At 43.2% G+C, this 18,142-nt stretch overlaps 2 protein-coding genes across 2 annotated transcripts; one reads left to right on the forward strand and one right to left on the reverse strand.

Annotated features, from left to right (window-relative positions):
* The first annotated feature begins 58 nt into the window (after positions 1 to 58).
* Positions 59 to 12,164, forward strand: LOC111221503 (host cell factor 1-like). The gene is made up of 28 exons (XM_022744885.1): positions 59 to 179; positions 1,358 to 1,558; positions 2,124 to 2,272; positions 3,506 to 3,666; positions 3,772 to 3,980; positions 4,196 to 4,280; positions 4,408 to 4,514; positions 4,617 to 4,796; positions 4,903 to 5,145; positions 5,279 to 5,427; positions 5,534 to 5,716; positions 5,804 to 6,025; positions 6,450 to 6,554; positions 6,668 to 6,884; positions 7,306 to 7,442; positions 7,559 to 7,706; positions 7,851 to 8,071; positions 8,322 to 9,147; positions 9,473 to 9,621; positions 9,728 to 9,862; positions 9,991 to 10,198; positions 10,405 to 10,680; positions 10,773 to 10,879; positions 10,989 to 11,123; positions 11,213 to 11,398; positions 11,509 to 11,806; positions 11,906 to 11,969; positions 12,072 to 12,164. The coding sequence occupies exons 2-28, from the start codon at positions 1,363 to 1,365 to the stop codon at positions 12,109 to 12,111; spliced, it is 5,136 nt and encodes a 1,711-aa protein (XP_022600606.1). The 5' UTR covers positions 59 to 179; positions 1,358 to 1,362; the 3' UTR covers positions 12,112 to 12,164.
* LOC111221504 (ras-related protein rab7-like) lies at positions 12,122 to 16,574 on the reverse strand. Its single transcript, XM_022744886.1, has 5 exons — positions 16,476 to 16,574; positions 16,074 to 16,200; positions 15,678 to 15,896; positions 14,619 to 14,744; positions 12,122 to 14,510 (listed from the first exon to the last, which is right to left on the reverse strand). Exons 1-5 carry the CDS (start codon positions 16,529 to 16,531, stop codon positions 14,424 to 14,426), a joined length of 615 nt encoding a protein of 204 aa, XP_022600607.1. The 5' UTR covers positions 16,532 to 16,574; the 3' UTR covers positions 12,122 to 14,423.
* Between the last annotated feature and the right edge of the window lie 1,568 nt (positions 16,575 to 18,142).

The raw sequence follows: 18,142 nt of genomic DNA on the forward strand, positions 1-18,142 counted from the left end.
ATGTTTACTTTGGGTGACGCCAACTCTCTGCCATTTTCCTCCGCCTCTGGTTGTCAAGAAGATGGCAGCTTCCAGGCAGGCATGAGAGGAAATACTTCTTCACAAATCGAATGAATTTGGATTATTACCGCAAGAGAAGACCACATACCCGCGTTTTTGCAACTACTGCGTCGAAATAAGTAAGTAAAAAAATAAAATATGTGCGCTCTTTTCGGTTTGTTATGTTTTGTTGTGGCAAACCGCCCGGCCATTTTTCTTGTGGGAGCTGTAGAAGTAGGCCGATTGTCGAAAAGATGGCTGCTTCCAGAGACGGCATGAAACATAATAACACTCTGTTTTTGCGGTTTAACTCAGTTTAGCTACGTCCTAAGAGTGCTGTTGCAACTACATTTGTATCAGGTAAATTATGCATGTCAAGGGAACATAAAATTACATTGCATTTAATTGTAAATTTTGGCGACGCTTTGACAGTTGCTAGCCGCGCAGCTAACGCTGTTAGCTTGGGTAAATTAGGTTGAGCAACTAGCCGCTACTGCTAACGGTGTACAGCTAGCACTGGAATCCGTTTGAGTACTACGATTGCACTTAATTCTTTTATATATTTAAGCAAATTATTCGATGGGAGTTCAGATGTGTTGTTTTCTTAATACCCACAACAGCTAGAGTGAGGTTGAACTATTTTCTATTGTTAATAACTGCGTTTAATGGGATGCAGAAAATGCTAAGTTTGCTAGCTACAATATGGCGACTCCCACAGAAGCATGAAAATAGCCGACTCTTGCTAACGGATTTAACTGTGGATTAAGTCTGTCTTGCAAATGTGCATTGCTCTGCTTCGTTGGCCCACTACGTGTTTGTTGAATTTGCCTTTAATGTAGTGTATTTCTTTGCCGGTGTGGTTGGCTGGCTATCATGTATTTTTCTTTTTCATTTGCTTCCGCCATTTTTCAGACTGGCAGCAGCGTTAGCGGGGGTTTGTTTGGCTGCAAGATGGCTGCTTCCATGGATTGAATTCAATGGTCAGAAACAACTAAGATAAAACTTAGGTTTAGGTGAATATTTCATGTGTTTCTTAGCACAACTGCAACGTCAAAGCAATATCAAGGATAATAACTCAGTAGTTTCTCGAAAACTCTTACATCGATTATGTTTTTTTTAGGTTGAATGTATTCGTTAACCAAAGCTAACTGCTAACTGTTAAGCTTTTCAGCCGCTGTGGCCGCACGAACTGTTTGAGAAGTTGGCTGCATTGTACAGCCAGATGCTACTGTTCAGTTTCTACGATCATTACCGTGGAAACATCACTTTTTCACTTAAGCAGTCAAGATAAATGCTCCTCTATTGTTTTCTCTGACAGAAGTCATGTCTGCCCCTGGCTCCGCGGTGTCTGGGACCACGGCGTCGGTTCTGCAGCCGCGGTGGAAACGGGTCCTAGGATGGTCCGGTCCTGTTCCCCGGCCCAGGCATGGACACAGAGCTGTGGCTATAAAGGAGCTCATGGTTGTCTTTGGCGGTGGAAACGAAGGAATTGTTGATGAATTACATGTATACAACACCGGTAAGATTAACTTTGCTCGTACAACTTATGCGATTGTTTTCTACAGAAAGCATAATGTTTTATTTCACAAATCCGCTAATGTGAAGTAACACAAAATGCCTTTTTAATCTAGTTTTCCCCTAGTAACTCTTAAAATGTATTTCTAAAGATCGATTCGTGTAGTGCAGAACTAAGTAGCATATAGGCCTCAGTAGGCCAAGCGTATCCATATCTGATTAAATTTGGCCCCCTCTGCTGGATAATGGTATTTAATGCACGTAAAAAAGGCGGGCTAAAATAAAATGGATGATGCTGGTTGGTTTAAGCATATCCTCTGCCCCAATTTCCTGCACATAAACCAATAAGAACAGACAAATTTAGCAGATCTGGTTAATGTCTCACTATCCTTACATTCAGATGTTGGTTTATGTTCAAATGTTGATACGAACATTGTTTACAGGTTATACTGGTCAGGAATTAACTGCCTTGTTTAGATTTTAACATATACTTCCCTCATGATTTCAAGCACTTGATATAGGTAAACTTCTACTGATAACTTCACTGTCTTTATTGTTTTCATATCTAGCAACAAACCAGTGGTTTATCCCAGCTGTTCGAGGCGATATCCCCCCTGGTTGTGCTGCGTATGGTTTTGTCTGTGATGGCACGCGATTGCTGGTGTTTGGAGGAATGGTGGAGTATGGAAAGTACAGCAACGATCTCTATGAACTACAGGTAATCTGTCTGTAGAAGAAATAACCCCCATTTTTGTATTTGCACATTAAGATGATTAGATGCTTATAAATACATCTGGTATACTCAGCTAATTTAGTATATTACTCCTCATACCCATTTTTTTTCAGATATGTTGATTGTATACAAACTAACTTTTAGTTAGTTCAACATAAAATACAGATGGACATGTTTACAACAAATACAGTGTTTATATGCAGGTTCAGAGCCAACTGGACGTTATCTGTTCATGTTTGCATGCATACATTTCAGCTTGTCTGTCTGTGTCATAGATCACTGATATAGGGAAAGGAAATGGAAAAAGTACACGGCAAAGTTATAGTTTCAACTTGTAAGTGAATGTGCTCAGTGTGGTTCAGCTATAGATGGTAAGTCTATGGACACAGCTGGATGAAACCATGTATCTTGATTTGTCCAGCGCAGAGAGGAGGGTGTGTTGCATAGTTGTAGGGGTGGCATTGAGCGTGTTCATTCTGACTATGCACTAAAGAGAATTAAATTAAATGGCTGATACAGTCAGAAGGCTTTAGTCATCACTTACTACAGCCCATTAATTGTTTAACTGGTAGTGGATAGAAAAGTCATTGATTTTTAGATGCATATGATTCTTAGTTGAGGGGTTTGCAAAACTTATTTTTTTATCAGAATTTAAAGGGGTTCCTAAAGTAGAAAAACTAACTGACTAAACAGAAAATACTCAGCAGCTATGTGCACATTTTGAAGAGAAAGGGAGAGTCTTAACAAGGTAATGACATTATTGACTGGACATGACGTTAATCAGTACAAGTTATTTTGTTCCTTAATTATGTTTCACCATGTTTAATTAACCAATCCTGACAAGTGCAATAGACACTCTAACAAAACATCCATGTATTTATCTTCTTGCAACAGCTGTGCACCATGAAGTTACAAATATACTCTGTTTCTGAAAATGATATGAAGAATGTATGCCCCGATCATATTTTGACACCTGGAGTCCAGATGGATTTTCAGTCAGTGGGAAATGTAATAGACAAAAAGAAGAATGAGGGGGAGAATGGGGTTAGTGGGGAAAAAAGTGTGTCTAGTTTTAGCTACACTCTTGACATAAAGTCATATTCTTGGAAAGGATTGGTAGTAGAGAGAATGAGGTCAACTTGTGACTTGTTTCTTAGAGATTCTGCTATGACATAATCAACTGATGAAATGTTGTTTTGACCATTGTTTCTACTACAGGCCAGCAGATGGGAGTGGAAAAAATTGAAAGCAAAAAACCCCAAAAATGGGCCCCCTCCTTGTCCTCGTCTTGGCCACAGTTTTTCCCTGGTGGGCAACAAATGCTACCTGTTTGGTGGATTAGCCAATGACAGCGAGGACCCAAAAAACAACATTCCCAGGTACAGATGTTTTTTCAGCAGGAGCCAGTAGGGCCTGTGACTGCTTGAGATTCTGCTTCAATCAGCATCATGAGTGAGACAAATATCTGTGTTTTTCATTCTCAGATACCTGAATGATCTGTACACACTCGAGCTTCGTGCTGGGTCCAGTGTGGTTGGATGGGATATTCCAATCACATATGGAGTTCTGCCTCCTCCCCGTGAGAGCCACACTGCCGTGGTGTACACAGAAAAGACGAGCAGGAAATCTCGCCTGATAATCTATGGAGGGATGAGCGGTTGTCGTCTGGGAGATCTATGGACACTTGATATTGGTAAGTCTTTAAAGTGTGAATGGAAAGATAAATAACAGCATTAAAGTTATAAATGCCCTGCTGGCAGCCATTTACATCCAGTCAGATCAAATGGGATTGAACATCGTCACACTTTCAAGAGCTTTAATGTTTGTCAATAATATGTGTGGATTTGCTTTAACTTGAACGCTATAGTTTACATGTCGGAATGAATGGGTGCTTGTCTTTGTCTCCAGATACCCTGACATGGAACAAACCATCAGTAAGCGGCACAGCACCACTTCCCAGAAGTCTTCACTCTGCCACCACCATCACAAACAAGTGAGACAACTGCTTCACCTTGCCAGTAACATATTGAATGTTGCTTCTAATGTGTTAAAACTCCCTGTGGAACAGGGCTGTTCATCACAGCAGCATCTCACTCTGATTTCATTTTCTCACTGTGCAGGATGTATGTTTTTGGAGGATGGGTTCCTCTGGTAATGGACGATGTGAAAGTGGCCACACACGAGAAGGAGTGGAAGTGCACAAACACTCTTGCCTGCCTAAATCTTGGTTTGTCTAACTCCATATTTATTATACTAGATTTCTCTTTATTAACATTTGAGAAAAAGGGCGTTCACTGTTGTTAATTTAATTCAATATCTTTGTCTTTAGATTCCATGTGTTGGGAGACAGTGTTGATGGATACTCTAGAAGACAATATCCCCAGGGCCCGTGCTGGCCACTGTGCTGTGGCTATCAATTCAAGACTTTATGTTTGGAGTGGCCGTGATGGTTATCGTAAAGCTTGGAACAACCAAGTCTGCTGTAAAGACCTCTGGTATCTGGAAACAGGTAGGTGTGCTGCAACATGACTGGTTTGTCATTAAGATTGACTTCAGTGTCTCAGGTTGTCAAACAATGTCAATGTTGTTAAGTTTCTTGCCCTCTTCCTCCTCAGAGCGACCACATGCCCCTGCCCGGGTGCAGTTAGTCCGTGCCAACACAAACTCTCTGGAGGTGAGCTGGGGTGCAGTCTCCACTGCTGACACTTACCTCCTGCAGCTACAGAAGTATGACATCCCTGCTACTCCAGCTGCAGCCTCACCAGCCATGAGCGCAACCCCCTCGCAGCCTGTGAACTCTCCAAAGAGCCCAGCACCGGCTGCAGCAGCACCCTCTGCCCAGAGCCTGCCACAGACAGGTATTACACTAGTTAATAATGATTCCTCTTGTTTCCAGTTCTTCCCTGTCCATTGTTGACACTGCACCAGGAAGCTTAACAACTGCAAATACTCTGTGCATGAATTCTAATCATTGGTTCCCTTATTTTACAGCTGTTTTGAAAGTTGCAGCTCAACAGTCTGCCACTGGCACATCTGTTGTCACAGTCCGCCCCAGCCAGCCTGGGAAATCCCCTGTCACTGTGACATCTCTTCCTCCAGGTGTCCGAATGGTAGTACCTGCCCAGACCACCCAAGGATCGGTATGAGAAATTTTGCACAGCATTTTATCATGTGTAGAACTTGGTGTGAGGTCTGTAATCAGACGAGCAAGTGTGTTGAAAAATTGTTTACTTTTTCTGTTTTCAGCCAATTGGCAGTAGCCCTCAGATGAGTGGCATGGCAGCTTTAGCTGCAGCAGCTGCAGCAACACAGAAGATCCCGCCGTCTTCTGCAGGCACTGTCCTCAATGTTCCTGCGGGTGCCACCATTCTCAAAACAGTAGCTGTTTCCCCTGGCACAACCACTGTGAAAGTGGCTTCTCCAGTCATGGTACAGAGCTCACTAAACCTTCTCATTTCTAACAATGTGCATTCTGAGGGTCACAGGTCAATTGTTAAATTGAAGTTGTGCTTGTAGGTCAGTAACCCAGCCACCCGGATGCTGAAGACTGCTGCAGCTCAGGTGGGCACAGCAACTGCATCCTCTCCCACCACCACCAGACCCATCATCACTGTACACAAGTCTGGTGCAGTCACAGTGGCCCAGCAGGCCCAGGTGGTCACCACTGTGGTGGGAGGAGTCACCAAAACCATAACCCTGGTCAAGAGTCCCCTCACCATGGGCAGCAGTGGCACTCTGGTAAGAAAACAGGACTCTTTAGCACAACAGAATACTGAAACACCACTCTGAGAGCACCCTTTGGTGCTTTCACACGCATGCTGTAAATCATGGGTTCTACAAATCGCTTTTTCACACTTAGTATGTGTGTGTGTTTTTCTTTTCTTTTTTTTCTTTTTTTTTGTCTTGTCACAAGACAGTGACAACATGCACTGAGTTTGAACCAGTGGGGGAGGGAGTAAAGGTTGGCCTACAGTGACTGTTGGAGAACTCAACTGAGAAAACAGGGAGCATGATGTTAGTGATCTGCATGACTGTTGATCAGTTAGAGCTGGAATGATTCTTAGAGCCTCCAGTTTAGTGGTCCACCATCCCTCTGCACTCCCTGTACTGTCCGATGTTTTCTGGTGACTCATGAACTTGAGTCTCTCTCCTATGTCGGCAGATCTCCAACCTTGGCAAGATGATGTCTGTGGTACAAACCAAGCCAGTGCAGACATCAGCTGTCACAGGCCAGGCTTCCACTAACCCTCTCACACAGATCATACAGGTCAGCTATCTGCATGAGTGCAGGAAAAAAACAGGAGGTAGCTTAAAACTCCTGAGACAGGCACCAGATGTCTTTCTCCAAATGGTTTGCGTAACGTGTGTCTCTCTCCCCAGACAAAGGGTCCCCTCCCAGCCGGCACCATCCTGAAACTGGTGACCTCTGCAGATGGAAAGCCCACAACCATCATCACCACTTCCCAGGCAGGAGGCACAGGAAACAAGCCCACTATCCTCAACATCAGCGGTGTCTCTCCTACCACCACTAAGCAGGGCACCACCATCATTAAGACCATCCCCATGTCGGCCATCATGACCCAGCCTGGAGCCACAGGTCTAAACTCACTCAGTATAGTGTTACAACTACAAACCTCATCTGCCTCAAAGTTACAATTGAGATCAGCACGATAAATTCAGTGATATTAATACAATTTTTGGAGTAGGAACAAAACCCAAACCAGATGAATATCTGGAAGACACAATTTTCTATGTTAGTTTGCCCGTTGATGTTCCAGGGAGTGGTGAAGGCATGACACAACAGAAGGAGTCGGTGTATTCTTGTATTTTATTGTTTTTAAAATTGTTTCCTGCAATGGAGATGATGATTAGCATGACTTGGAACATTTTGGCAGTTACTATGGATGAAAATGGACGCTAAGAATTATTTATTTACAAGCGCACATTAACCAAGGGTTGTGTGTCTTGAGTTGATATAATTGGGTTAATTTCAGACATTCATGTTTTTGTCCATGCAGGTGTGACAAGCAGTGCGGGCATGAAAACACCTATCACGATCCTTACAACAAAGGTGATGACGACTGGAACTCCTGGTAAAATCATCACTGCAGTACCCAAACTTGCTACTGCAGCTGGCCAGCAAGGATTGACACAGGTAAACTGACTCCATGTGTGTGCTGGGGTTTGTAGATGTCATCAGTTTGTTAGAGGACGTGTTTTGCCCATTTATGTCGGAATTGAGGAGACTAATCCTGAATTGTGTGTCTTTAGGTGGTTTTGAAGGGTGCCCCTGGACAACCAGGAACTATTCTGCGGACTGTGCCCATGAGCACAGTGGGTGGTGTTCGACTTGTTACGCCAGTGACGGTGTCTGCAGTCAAGCCCACTGTCACCACTTTAGTTGTCAAGGGGACTACTGGTAAGAGCGACCAAGTTCTGGTATTAAAGTGATTAATTATTATTAATTATTATTAATAGGTCATCATCACAGATTTCACACTTTGTCCATTGTACTATGGATTTTTTGGTTTTCCTTATTTAATTCCACTTATCTTCCTTCCAGGTGTCACCACTCTTGGAACAGTCACTGGTACAGTCTCTACCAGTCTGGCAGGAGGCACGGTGGACAGTTCCAACGCCTCTCTGGTTACTCCCATCACCACACTGGGAACCATCGCTACACTGTCCAGCCAGGTCATCAGCCCAGCTGCCATAACTGTGTCGGCTGCTCAGACCAGTCTGACCTCTTCCTCCACATTGCCCTCCTCTACCATCACAGTGCAGGTAAGCCTGCAGTCCCGCAGTCTGTGTTTAGCATTTTAATCATTTGGACGTTAAATGGTGGCAGCAGTAAGCCCCATACGCTTTTAATTACTACATTACAACCTAAGAAAAAAGACTGCAAAGTTGCATTGACTGCACAGAATTGACAATTATTCCTGTAACTACAGAACGATCACAGAGCTTCCGCCAGAATTAAATGCGCTATATGAGTCAAACTATGACTAAACTGAAATTGCTGTCCTCTCCTCAGAACCAGCCCACCCAGGTGACTCTGATCACAACTCCCAGTGGAGTAGAAGCTCAACCAGTGCAGGATCTACCAGTGTCCATCCTGGCTTCACCAACCTCTGAGCAGCCCAGTTCCACTGAGGCCGGAGCAGCTGGAGAGGGTTCTGGGACTGTCACCCTGGTCTGCTCTAATCCACCCTGTGAAACCCACGAGACAGGAACCACCAACACAGCCACCACCTCTTCTGCCACCATGGGAGCAGGGCAGGTCTGCTCTAACCCTCCCTGCGAAACCCACGAGACAGGAACCACCAACACAGCCACCACCTCTTCTGCCACCATGGGAGCAGGGCAAGTCTGCTCTAACCCACCATGTGAGACCCATGAAACAGGAACCACCAACACAGCCACAACTGCATCGTCGAACATGTCAGCGCTCCGTGTGTGCTCCAACCCACCATGTGAGACCCACGAAACTGGGACAACTAACACAGCTACCACAGCATCTGCTAATATGGGAGGGGTCCAGCAGGTGTGCTCCAACCCACCCTGTGAGACCCACGTGACAGGCACCACCAACACAGCCACCCAGTCGTCATCTAACATGACCACGGGCCAGACGGGCACCGTGCAGAGGGTGTGCTCCAACCCGCCCTGCGAAACCCACGAGACAGGGACCACCAACACCCCGTCCACAGCCACCTCCAGCATGGGAGGTGACCAGACCAGCACAGCAACGGGCCTGGTCCAGAGGGTGTGCTCCAACCCACCCTGTGAAACACACGAGACTGGGACCACCAACACAGCCACCACTGCCACCTGCAGCATGGAGACAGGCGAAGGCACAGGTACGCCAACATATACTGTAACTCTTAGCTCAGCCTCCTTAATAATTAATAAATTATATTTTAATTACCTTTTATGAACAGCCTATTAAACAACATAAAGTTACTGACTCAGCCATAAATTGCTACAATGTAAATCCTTAGCTTTTTAACTATTCTTGACGTTATTTCATGGTCTATCATTTTAGTTTGTTCTTCCTCTTCTACTAACAGACACAGCAGAAGTGCTGACTTGCCACATGGTAGATGCTTGTCCTTCTTTCAGGTAACGAAATGAAATGAATGGGAATGAAGTCAAACCTAATTTATGTTTTCTGAATCCTGTCAGCAGCCCAGCAGACAGAGGAGGGAACCGAAAGTACCAGCAGCACAGAAGTGGCCTCTACCACTGCAGCAACTGGCATGGTCACCACCACCCAGGGCAGGGCCATCACTACCGTCACTCAGTCTACACCAGCACCTGGACCCTCTGTACCAGTAAGAAAAGCACATATTTATTGTCTGTCTTAAGGCGGCATGTGTGAATCTGATGTCATGATGTGAGAGAAACATGTCATTTAAAAAAATGTTTGTTTCTGTCCAGTCGATTTCATCAATCACAGAGGGCGTCAGTACTGCTGCCAGCTCCACAGAGGAACAAATGCAAACTGATGAGGCAGCATCAGCAGAAGCTGCACCCACAGAAGAGGGAGCTACTGCTATGGAGACACAAGCAGAGGTAAATGCAGTATAATACATACATACAAACGTCATATGAAGCCAGTGTTGGGTCCACTTTTTGAAATTTGAAACTATTAATGCATTTTTGCAGTCATTTGATGGAACCTCTGAAATGTTTTCTCTCAGGGAGAAGCTGCAGCAGCGACAGCATTGAACCTGCCCTCAGAGCTAATGTCTGAGGGTCAGGGAGCCACACTCATGGTGACAGGGCTGTCGGACGAGGAACTGGCTGTGACTGCAGCAGCAGAGGCTGCCGCTCAGGCAGCAGCCACAGAAGAAGCCCAGGCCCTCGCTATTCAGGCTGTTCTCCAGGCAGCTCAGCAAGCTGTAATGAGTGAGTACAACCATAATCGTGTATAACTAGATGTTTATTTAGATTTTCAACAGTGGCATCATGGAACAAGGTCTGGTCTTGTGCAGAACCAAAAGCTGGCTCTAAATTCTGCAACTATTGCAACCTCAACAATGATATAGTTGTTACTCGTGAAGTTGACATGGTTGTGGTATGAATGAATTCTTAAATATTTTCTGTGTTTACAGATGAAGGCGATTCCGCTGGAGAGAGTCAACAACCCACCAACATCCCCATCATGCTGACCCAGCAGGAGCTGGCAGCGCTGGTACAACAGCAGCAGCAGCTGCAGGAGGCTCAGGCTGCAGCCCAGCAGGCCACTGTGGACACAAGCTTGCCCACTGAAGGTCTCGCCCCTGCTGACAGCCTCAACGACCCCTCTGTCGAGAGCAACGGACACAACGAGATGGCTGCCGCAGTCACCAGTGCTGTAGCATCTCTGCTGCCACGTACCACTGCTGAGAGTAAGAGACGTTGTGCTTTTTTTTAATAGTTACTTTGTATGTCGTTATGTATTTTAGATTGACACTTTTGTATTACTCCTGTCACTCCACAGCACTTGCTCCATCAAGCACCTTTGCACCCTCTGTATCGGTGGCAAGCCCAGCCAAGCTGCAAGCAGCAGCCGCTCTCGCAGAAGTCGCCAATGGCATCGAGGGAGAGGTGAGTCATTGTAGTATTAATGAACATCTGGTTGGTCCAGGCAGGTCAAAGAGAGAGAAAATAATTCATTTTTAATTGACTATATTTTTGTTTGTTTTTTCCCAAACAGAAGCAAGCCCCTCAGCCAACCCCAGTGAAGCCTGTTGTAAAGAAAGAGAACCAATGGTTCGATGTTGGAATCGTAAAAGTGACAAATATGGTTGTCACCCACTTCTATGTGCCAGCAGATGATTCTCAAGGAGATGTAAGTGTCTCAGGTGGCCTCCTTCATGCTCAGAGGACTATGTTCATTTACTCAATGCATCTCTAATTGCTTAATTTTCTGTTTGCTAGGATGACTCTGGCATCATGCCAGACTACAGCCAGATGAAGAAAATGGAGCTGCAGCCTGGAACGGCTTATAAGTTCCGTGTTGCTGGAATCAACGCTTGTGGTCGTGGAGCTTTCTCTGAGATTTCTGCTTTCAAGACTTGCCTACCAGGCTTCCCAGGGGCACCTTGTGCCATCAAAATCAGCAAGGTAAACGCAACGACATATAGATGCTCGAACTGCACTGACAGTAGCACCAGCTGTTCCCACGAGCCAGGCTTTCCAGCACTGATTAATATCTGAGTACTTTCTCTCTGCAGAGCCCAGATGGTGCCCACCTCACCTGGGAGCCACCCTCGGTGACGTCAGGGAAGATCATCGAGTACTCGGTGTACCTGGCCATCCAGAGCAACCAGACAGCTGAAGCCAAGGCCTCAACCCCGGCCCAGCTAGCCTTCATGCGTGTGTACTGTGGACCCAACCCCTCATGCTTGGTGCAATCGTCCAGCCTCTCCAACGCCCACATCGACTACACCACCAAGCCAGCCATCATCTTCCGCATCGCCGCCCGAAACGAGAAGGGATACGGTCCTGCCACCCAAGTTCGATGGCTGCAAGGTGAGCACAGCGCATCATCAAATATTACTCGGGTGTTAGTGAGTGAATGGTTAATTAGTGGACGACGAGAGATATTTTAACCATTTTTCTGCCTTGTAGAATCTGGCAAAGATGCTGCCTCGGCAAAACCGGCCCCCAAAAGACCAGGCACCTCTCCAGATACGTAAGTACAGTATTCATGTGTCATACACACAGGCACCACATTAACGTGGCACTGACGAATAAAACATGCAATACTCATTCTGGTTTTATGTGTGCTTTGCAGTAAGGCTACTGGTCCAAAGAAAGCAAGGACGGACCAGTGAGGTTGCCCAGAGACCCCTCCCAGTCTTTTGTCCTTTTTCCACTCGCTGTCCTTTTATCAGGAAGACTGACCTTCACCCCTCCTCCACCTCCTCATCCTCATCCTAATCTCATCTTCCACTCTCAAGTCTCAGATCAAGACAGCAGTGGAGGCAGAACAACCGTATGAAGCCGAGATGAAAGTCAATCTGAGAGATGTTTCTGTAGATAAAAACCCTCCTTTTCTCCTTGTTCTGTTGGTCGTACTATTTTTAGAGCAACACAAACTTAGAAGCACATTATCTTTTTCAGTCACATCCCTTTCCATCCTTTAACATCTATTTTTGGCTTGTTTCAGTAGTTGAGCAGTATAGAGAAGCATTTACATCTTTCACAAACTGGGAGCCAGCCTGAGCGCAATGTTACCTTTTTTCTTTCTTTTTTTTTTTTTCTTTTTTTTTTGTCTTTGTTTTGTGAATCCTGGGGGGATGTAGAGAGAGACTACATGAAATGATGTACAGTGTTGAAAAAGGCTGTGGAGGCATTAGTTTAGACGAGAGGAAAAATCAGTATGGAAACAAATAAAGCACTTGTCCTCAACGAAAGAGGACATCATTTTTTCCTTTCCTTTTTTTGCTCAAAACAAATTTGCTTCATCAAGAACCAAGTCTGTACAGTCATCGTACTGGACTCCAGTGTCCTGGTAATGTCATCACTGTGCGCTTTTTACCCCAAGATGAGGACTGGTGGCCGACACTTCGAAGTGGACAAAAGAGAATGACAAAGGAAGAGATTGTTGAGAATGAATGACAAGACTTTGCTAGGACTGAGACTTGCAGCACACACAGAAAAAATATCTTGCAAAAATCTTCCCAAAAAATTAGCAAGCAATGACGCAGAAGATCTTTTGTGTAGTTTATTTTTGTATTTTTTAAGCTTTTTTTTTCTCCTGTGTGTATGTGTATGTTGTGTGCATTTTTAAAGACATCACTTTTTTTAACTGTTGTTCATCCCCATAGTTTGTGTTTGTGGGAAGATTGGTGGCTGTGTTGAGGTTGCCACTATATTTTTAAAAATCTTCATTCAGTTGGTCGTATGTTCCTGTTAACAGATGGTGGTGAAAGAGAGAAAGACTTTTGTATTTGTTCCAAGTAGAACCGCAGAGGTTATAGGACTGAAGGGAACTTTGAAGTGGACCCAGGGAGAGGAGAGTTTTTACTTTGTTTACTACTCAATTCTTGTGTTGCTTTGTTTGCCAAACAAGGAATTTCATGGGGTATGTGAAAAATAACATCAGATCTTTTCATACCTTTTCCCCAATAATATCCCAATCAGTTGTCCTACGCTTTTTATGCTCATGAATGTGGTGTCTCACCTCTTCTTTAATTTTTAGAATGGCAAATTATATTAGTAGACCTATTTTCCCTATCCTATTGATGTATGTGAATCCATTTAATAAATTTTAATTTTTTTCCTTCCACGGCTCTGTATTTCAGACTACAGATGGTGTGCAAGCTAACTGTGACGTGTAAACCCGTATGTCTTTGAATGGGGATGTCTTGGGAAGAAAGCTTACATAGCCAGAGTGTACTCACTTGTAAATTAGTTCGTTCATAGAGCAAGAATAAAACAAACAAAAAAAACATCTTGGCCTTTTATATAATTACCTGTAACAAACTGTTTTTACATGTTGGTCATCTCTTGATTGCCTTTTGTGTCTTTACTTATAAAAGAAACAAATATATATATAAATATATATAGTCTCCCTGATTGTTCTAATTTGCTTCTGTCGAGCTGATTCACTGTAGGAGTCTGAATCACTGCTTAGGTTCATTACAGTACAAACTTGTACAGGGAGGAGGTTTCTGACTGGACATGAGTGTATATCTACTTTTTAAGGGCGGATTCATTTGTGATGGTAACGGCCAGGAAGGAAGATCAGAGCCAAGGTTTCCGCTTGCCGCCTTTTCTCCGGCTCGCACCTTGGTTTCCGTTTGTGGTTTCTCCCGATTTCTTTCTAGAAGCGAACTTTCTCTTCATATGCATTCATAATTTTGTGCGTGTCAGTGTGTCTGTTGAACAAAACTAGACATGCATGCAAAAGCAGTGTATTTTAGTAGTGATGCCTTAAGTTAGACCATAAGCTGAAGGTTCTCAAAAAAAGAAAAAACATTTAATGAGTTTGTTCCTCTCTCCATGTGGTATACAATTGTGTCCTTTCCTTCCATAGTACCTTTGCTGGGTCACTATTTTTGCACCCTCGTTAGATAGGTCATCATCAGCAGTGCCGAGGTCTCTCTGAACTTTCCCTCCCACACTGGGACGAGTGCTGCCCTCAGCATTCACAGGTGTTGCGAGTTTCTGTCGGCTGTTTGCAGGTTATCTGGAAATGTCCTGTATTTTCCAATGTGTGTTTTTTGTACTGTAGGGAGTAATGTATCTTTTATCATCAAAAAATAAACATGTTAAACATAGACATTTGGTGTCTTTGGTGTCTCTTAAATACAAACATAAAATCAAAGTAAATCACCTGTTGTAAGCCGCGCTGAGCCGCTCTCTGAAACGGCTTCTCTACTTCTAGATCTTCTTTGGCGCTTCCTTCAAAGTACTCTGCTCCGATCTCCTCACACCACTGCAGAGCCGACCTGCCTGACACCTGCAAGAAAATAAGTCACAAATCAGGTTCCACAATAAGGATGGAAACAATTTGTGTTAGTGAGCTCCAGCACTGGAAACTAATCCCCTCCACCTTTACCCATGTATGTTCTCAAATACATTAAAAAATCAGTCGTTCTACTTTCACTTCAGTAGATTTTCCGTCAGGTATTAACAGCTTTTGTAACAGTTAGAATTACACAATAGCTCACAGTGAAATGTGTGTTTTCAATTTGTAGTAAAGCTCTCATAACAGAGCCAAGGTCTCTTTGGCAGAGCACTCCTAAAGTGCAGCAGTTAATCAATTCATCTTTTAGTCTATAACATGTCCGAATACAGTAATAAAGAATTACTAAACTCCAAGGTAACATCTTATAACATCACCTCCTCACATTGGAGAAGTTGTGACCAGAGTGATTAGAATTTTTGCTTTAAATGATCGATCAATTATCAATTATAATTATAATTCATTTTATGTTGATTGATTGATAATTTAATTGTTTCTTCGTAACTGTTTCAGTATTTCTAATTAAACACAATATTCTTTACGTCCTTGGAGCTCTGTGTGGTCATGATTACATTAAACACCGCATATCTTACTTTGCACTCATCAACACCAAATATGTCATTTCACATTTTCACATCTCAAAGTACTAAGTCAAACATCTCCAGGATGAGCAGCTAAAAAAATTTTTTTAGATTTTAAATAGCATCTGCCTCTGACTCAGTGCTCCTGGATATCCCACAGCCTGTGCACATTGGTCATAGTTACACTTTAACCTGCAATGACCCAACCCCCACCACCAACACACATATCATTTGATTGATGACTTGTCTGGCTGAGTCTGAATATCAGAGAATCACATTGATGAAATAGTGTTTGATTGGCTCATTTCCTGAAAAGTAAAAAACTATCAACTTGATACTAACTGACCTCCCGGTCACTCAGGTCGGTCTTGTTGCCCAGGACAATAAAAGGGAAGTCAGATGGGTCCTGGGGTTCGCCCTGGACCAGGAACTCCTTCCTCCACAAATCCAAGGCGGAGAAACTGGCCTTGGATGTGACATCAAACACCAGCATGCAGCAGTGGGCTCCTCTGTACAGAGGTGTACCCAGAGACTGGAACCTCTCTGTACCTGCTGTGTCCCAGATCTGACACACACACACACACACACACACACACACACACACACACACACACACACACACACACACACACACAAACCAACACACACACACACACACACACACACACACACAAGAATGTGAACGTGCATCAGTGGTCAGTGGTGGTTCGTGTTTCACTGCACAGGTGGACAGAGGAGTTACCTGCAGGGTGACTGTGTCCCCGTCTATGTTGACGGTCTTGGAGAGGAAGTCAGTCCCTACAGTGGCTCGGTACATGTTGGTGAAGCGGTGATTCACATATCTGTTCATGAAGGAGGATTTTCCCACCCTGAGTAAACACACACACACGCACACACACGGCAGGTAAAGGCACAGTACACTCAAATCTGTCTCTCAGTTTAACAAAAACTCAATACTCACTGCACCACTGAACACTAAACTACACTTTTGAGTACAATCATTCCTGTCAGATTTACACTTCAGTGTTACTATAAATCAAGACGTCCCAGTAAGTGAAAGTGAAACAGTCGACGCAGCAGTAAAACAAAACATTTGATCAAATGACAAATGACTGATTTTCAAACACAAGCTGGTTGACGTTACCCAGAGTCTCCTATGAGGATGATTTTCAGGGTAACAGGACCTTTCCTTTCGTTCATGTTCACGTTTGTTTCCACCGGAGCTACAGCTGTTGATGCTGCCTTCAGGTGCTCCTCGTAATTTTACCATCCAGTAATTTGACGCGTCACGGTACCCTTATGTTTTTACTGTAATCTGGGCCGTAGCAAGGATAAAAACACTGACATTTAATATTATTAGCCTAGTTATTCAACTGTTCAATAATATTTTAGATCAAATTAATGGAGATTTCCAAACATGAAGCCTTTTCTATACTGTCTTTTTTTGTCCACAAGTAGTCAAACAAGTCTTGAAATAAACAACAACAACAAACAACTCCCTGATTTTTCCAAAACAAACAAAAAAGAGCACGACCTCAGTGTTTTTCATAGAAGAAGTACATACAGCCACTGTAGTATTTTGATGTCTTATGCCATTGAAGGCATCATATGACAGCAGCCCTGTTTGGTCTGCACATTACTGACCCCTGTCCTCTTTTACTGTCACAACCCAAAGACACAGCTGATATCAGATACAAAGATGAAAAAGGACTATCACAATAATGCAAACACACAAGATGGATAGATCCTGCATTTGTTTTATTCCTTTTGACTTCACTGTAAAACAGTAGCTAGTTTTGGATTAATTCTCATTAAACATGTACTTTACTGGAAATTAGATGTAATACTTTTTAAATGTACCACTAGAGGGCAGCACAGGCTTCAGGTGATTCACCTTTCATCCAGGATTTACTTTCAGCTGGAGCTGGCAGGTGTTATCTACATTATGTCTGGTGATTATTAAATGTTTATTGATGTGTGACGTGTAAACACAGACATTTCAATTATTTGAATTTAGTTAAAAAAAAATAATAAAATAAATTCATCTTTAAAATCATCACTAGCCCATAACACTGCACATACTGTACACACAGTTCATATCACAGTGAAGCTGTAAAAATATCATGTATGTTCAGCACATCATAAATCCTGCAGCAAAATGAAAAATCCTAAACCCTCTGTGACTCACTGGTGAGTCAGTCAACTCATCTGGAGCCAAACTTTGATCAAACTCACAGAACTTTGGAGATGGAGATACCAAAGTTTACAAAGATAATAAATATGTCAGGCTGAATTTTGAAGAATTGGATAAAAAATAATGAAGTAGACATTTAGAAAATTTACATTTGATGGATCATAGAAAAACAGAGTGTTGGGTTTGAATTTTTTTACTCCATGTAAGCACCATATACATAATAAAAAGCTGAAACCAGCTAATACATATTATACAGTGTGTGATATTCTCAGAAAACTTTCCAACCTTAAAGCTACTTAATCATCCTAAGTATGACATACAAAGGGAAACTGGATCTGACGAGGTTAAAATAATTCCTTAAAGATTACAACTGACCACCAAAGATACAGACACAAAGAAACATAATACATAATATGTACAAATGACTCTCAGTGGTTGGTAATCCATGAGGGAAAAAAAGTTTAAAAAAAAACAAATAAAAATAAGATGCAGGATTAAAAGACCAGCAAACTAATATGAAAGTTTAAACAAAGGAAAACACAGTGACATCCATGTAGGCTTACATGCTTTTCATGAGTCATGTTGAGAGGTGCAGCAGAATACTGAGATTACACAAA

Source organism: Seriola dumerili, unplaced genomic scaffold (assembly GCF_002260705.1).
Source record: "Seriola dumerili isolate Sdu_G_001 unplaced genomic scaffold, Sdu_1.0 BDQW01000088.1, whole genome shotgun sequence".
Classification (NCBI taxonomy): domain Eukaryota; kingdom Metazoa; phylum Chordata; class Actinopteri; order Carangiformes; family Carangidae; genus Seriola; species Seriola dumerili.

Excerpts from the sequence above, each read along its gene's own strand:
- LOC111221503 (XM_022744885.1), top strand. The coding sequence starts at position 1,363 with ATGTCTGCCCCTGGCTCCGCGGTGTCTGGGACCACGGCGTCGGTTCTG. Across the intron at positions 6,026-6,449 it reads TGGGCAGCAGTGGCACTCTG|ATCTCCAACCTTGGCAAGAT; the intron begins GTAAGAAAACAG and ends CTATGTCGGCAG. Across the intron at positions 9,148-9,472 it reads GGAGACAGGCGAAGGCACAG|CAGCCCAGCAGACAGAGGAG; the intron begins GTACGCCAACAT and ends GAATCCTGTCAG.
- LOC111221504 (XM_022744886.1), bottom strand. The coding sequence starts at position 16,531 with ATGAACGAAAGGAAAGGTCCTGTTACCCTGAAAATCATCCTCATAGGA. Across the intron at positions 15,897-16,073 it reads GGGACACAGTCACCCTGCAG|ATCTGGGACACAGCAGGTAC; the intron begins GTAACTCCTCTG and ends TGTGTGTGTCAG. Across the intron at positions 14,745-15,677 it reads CCGACCTGAGTGACCGGGAG|GTGTCAGGCAGGTCGGCTCT; the intron begins GTCAGTTAGTAT and ends ATTTTCTTGCAG.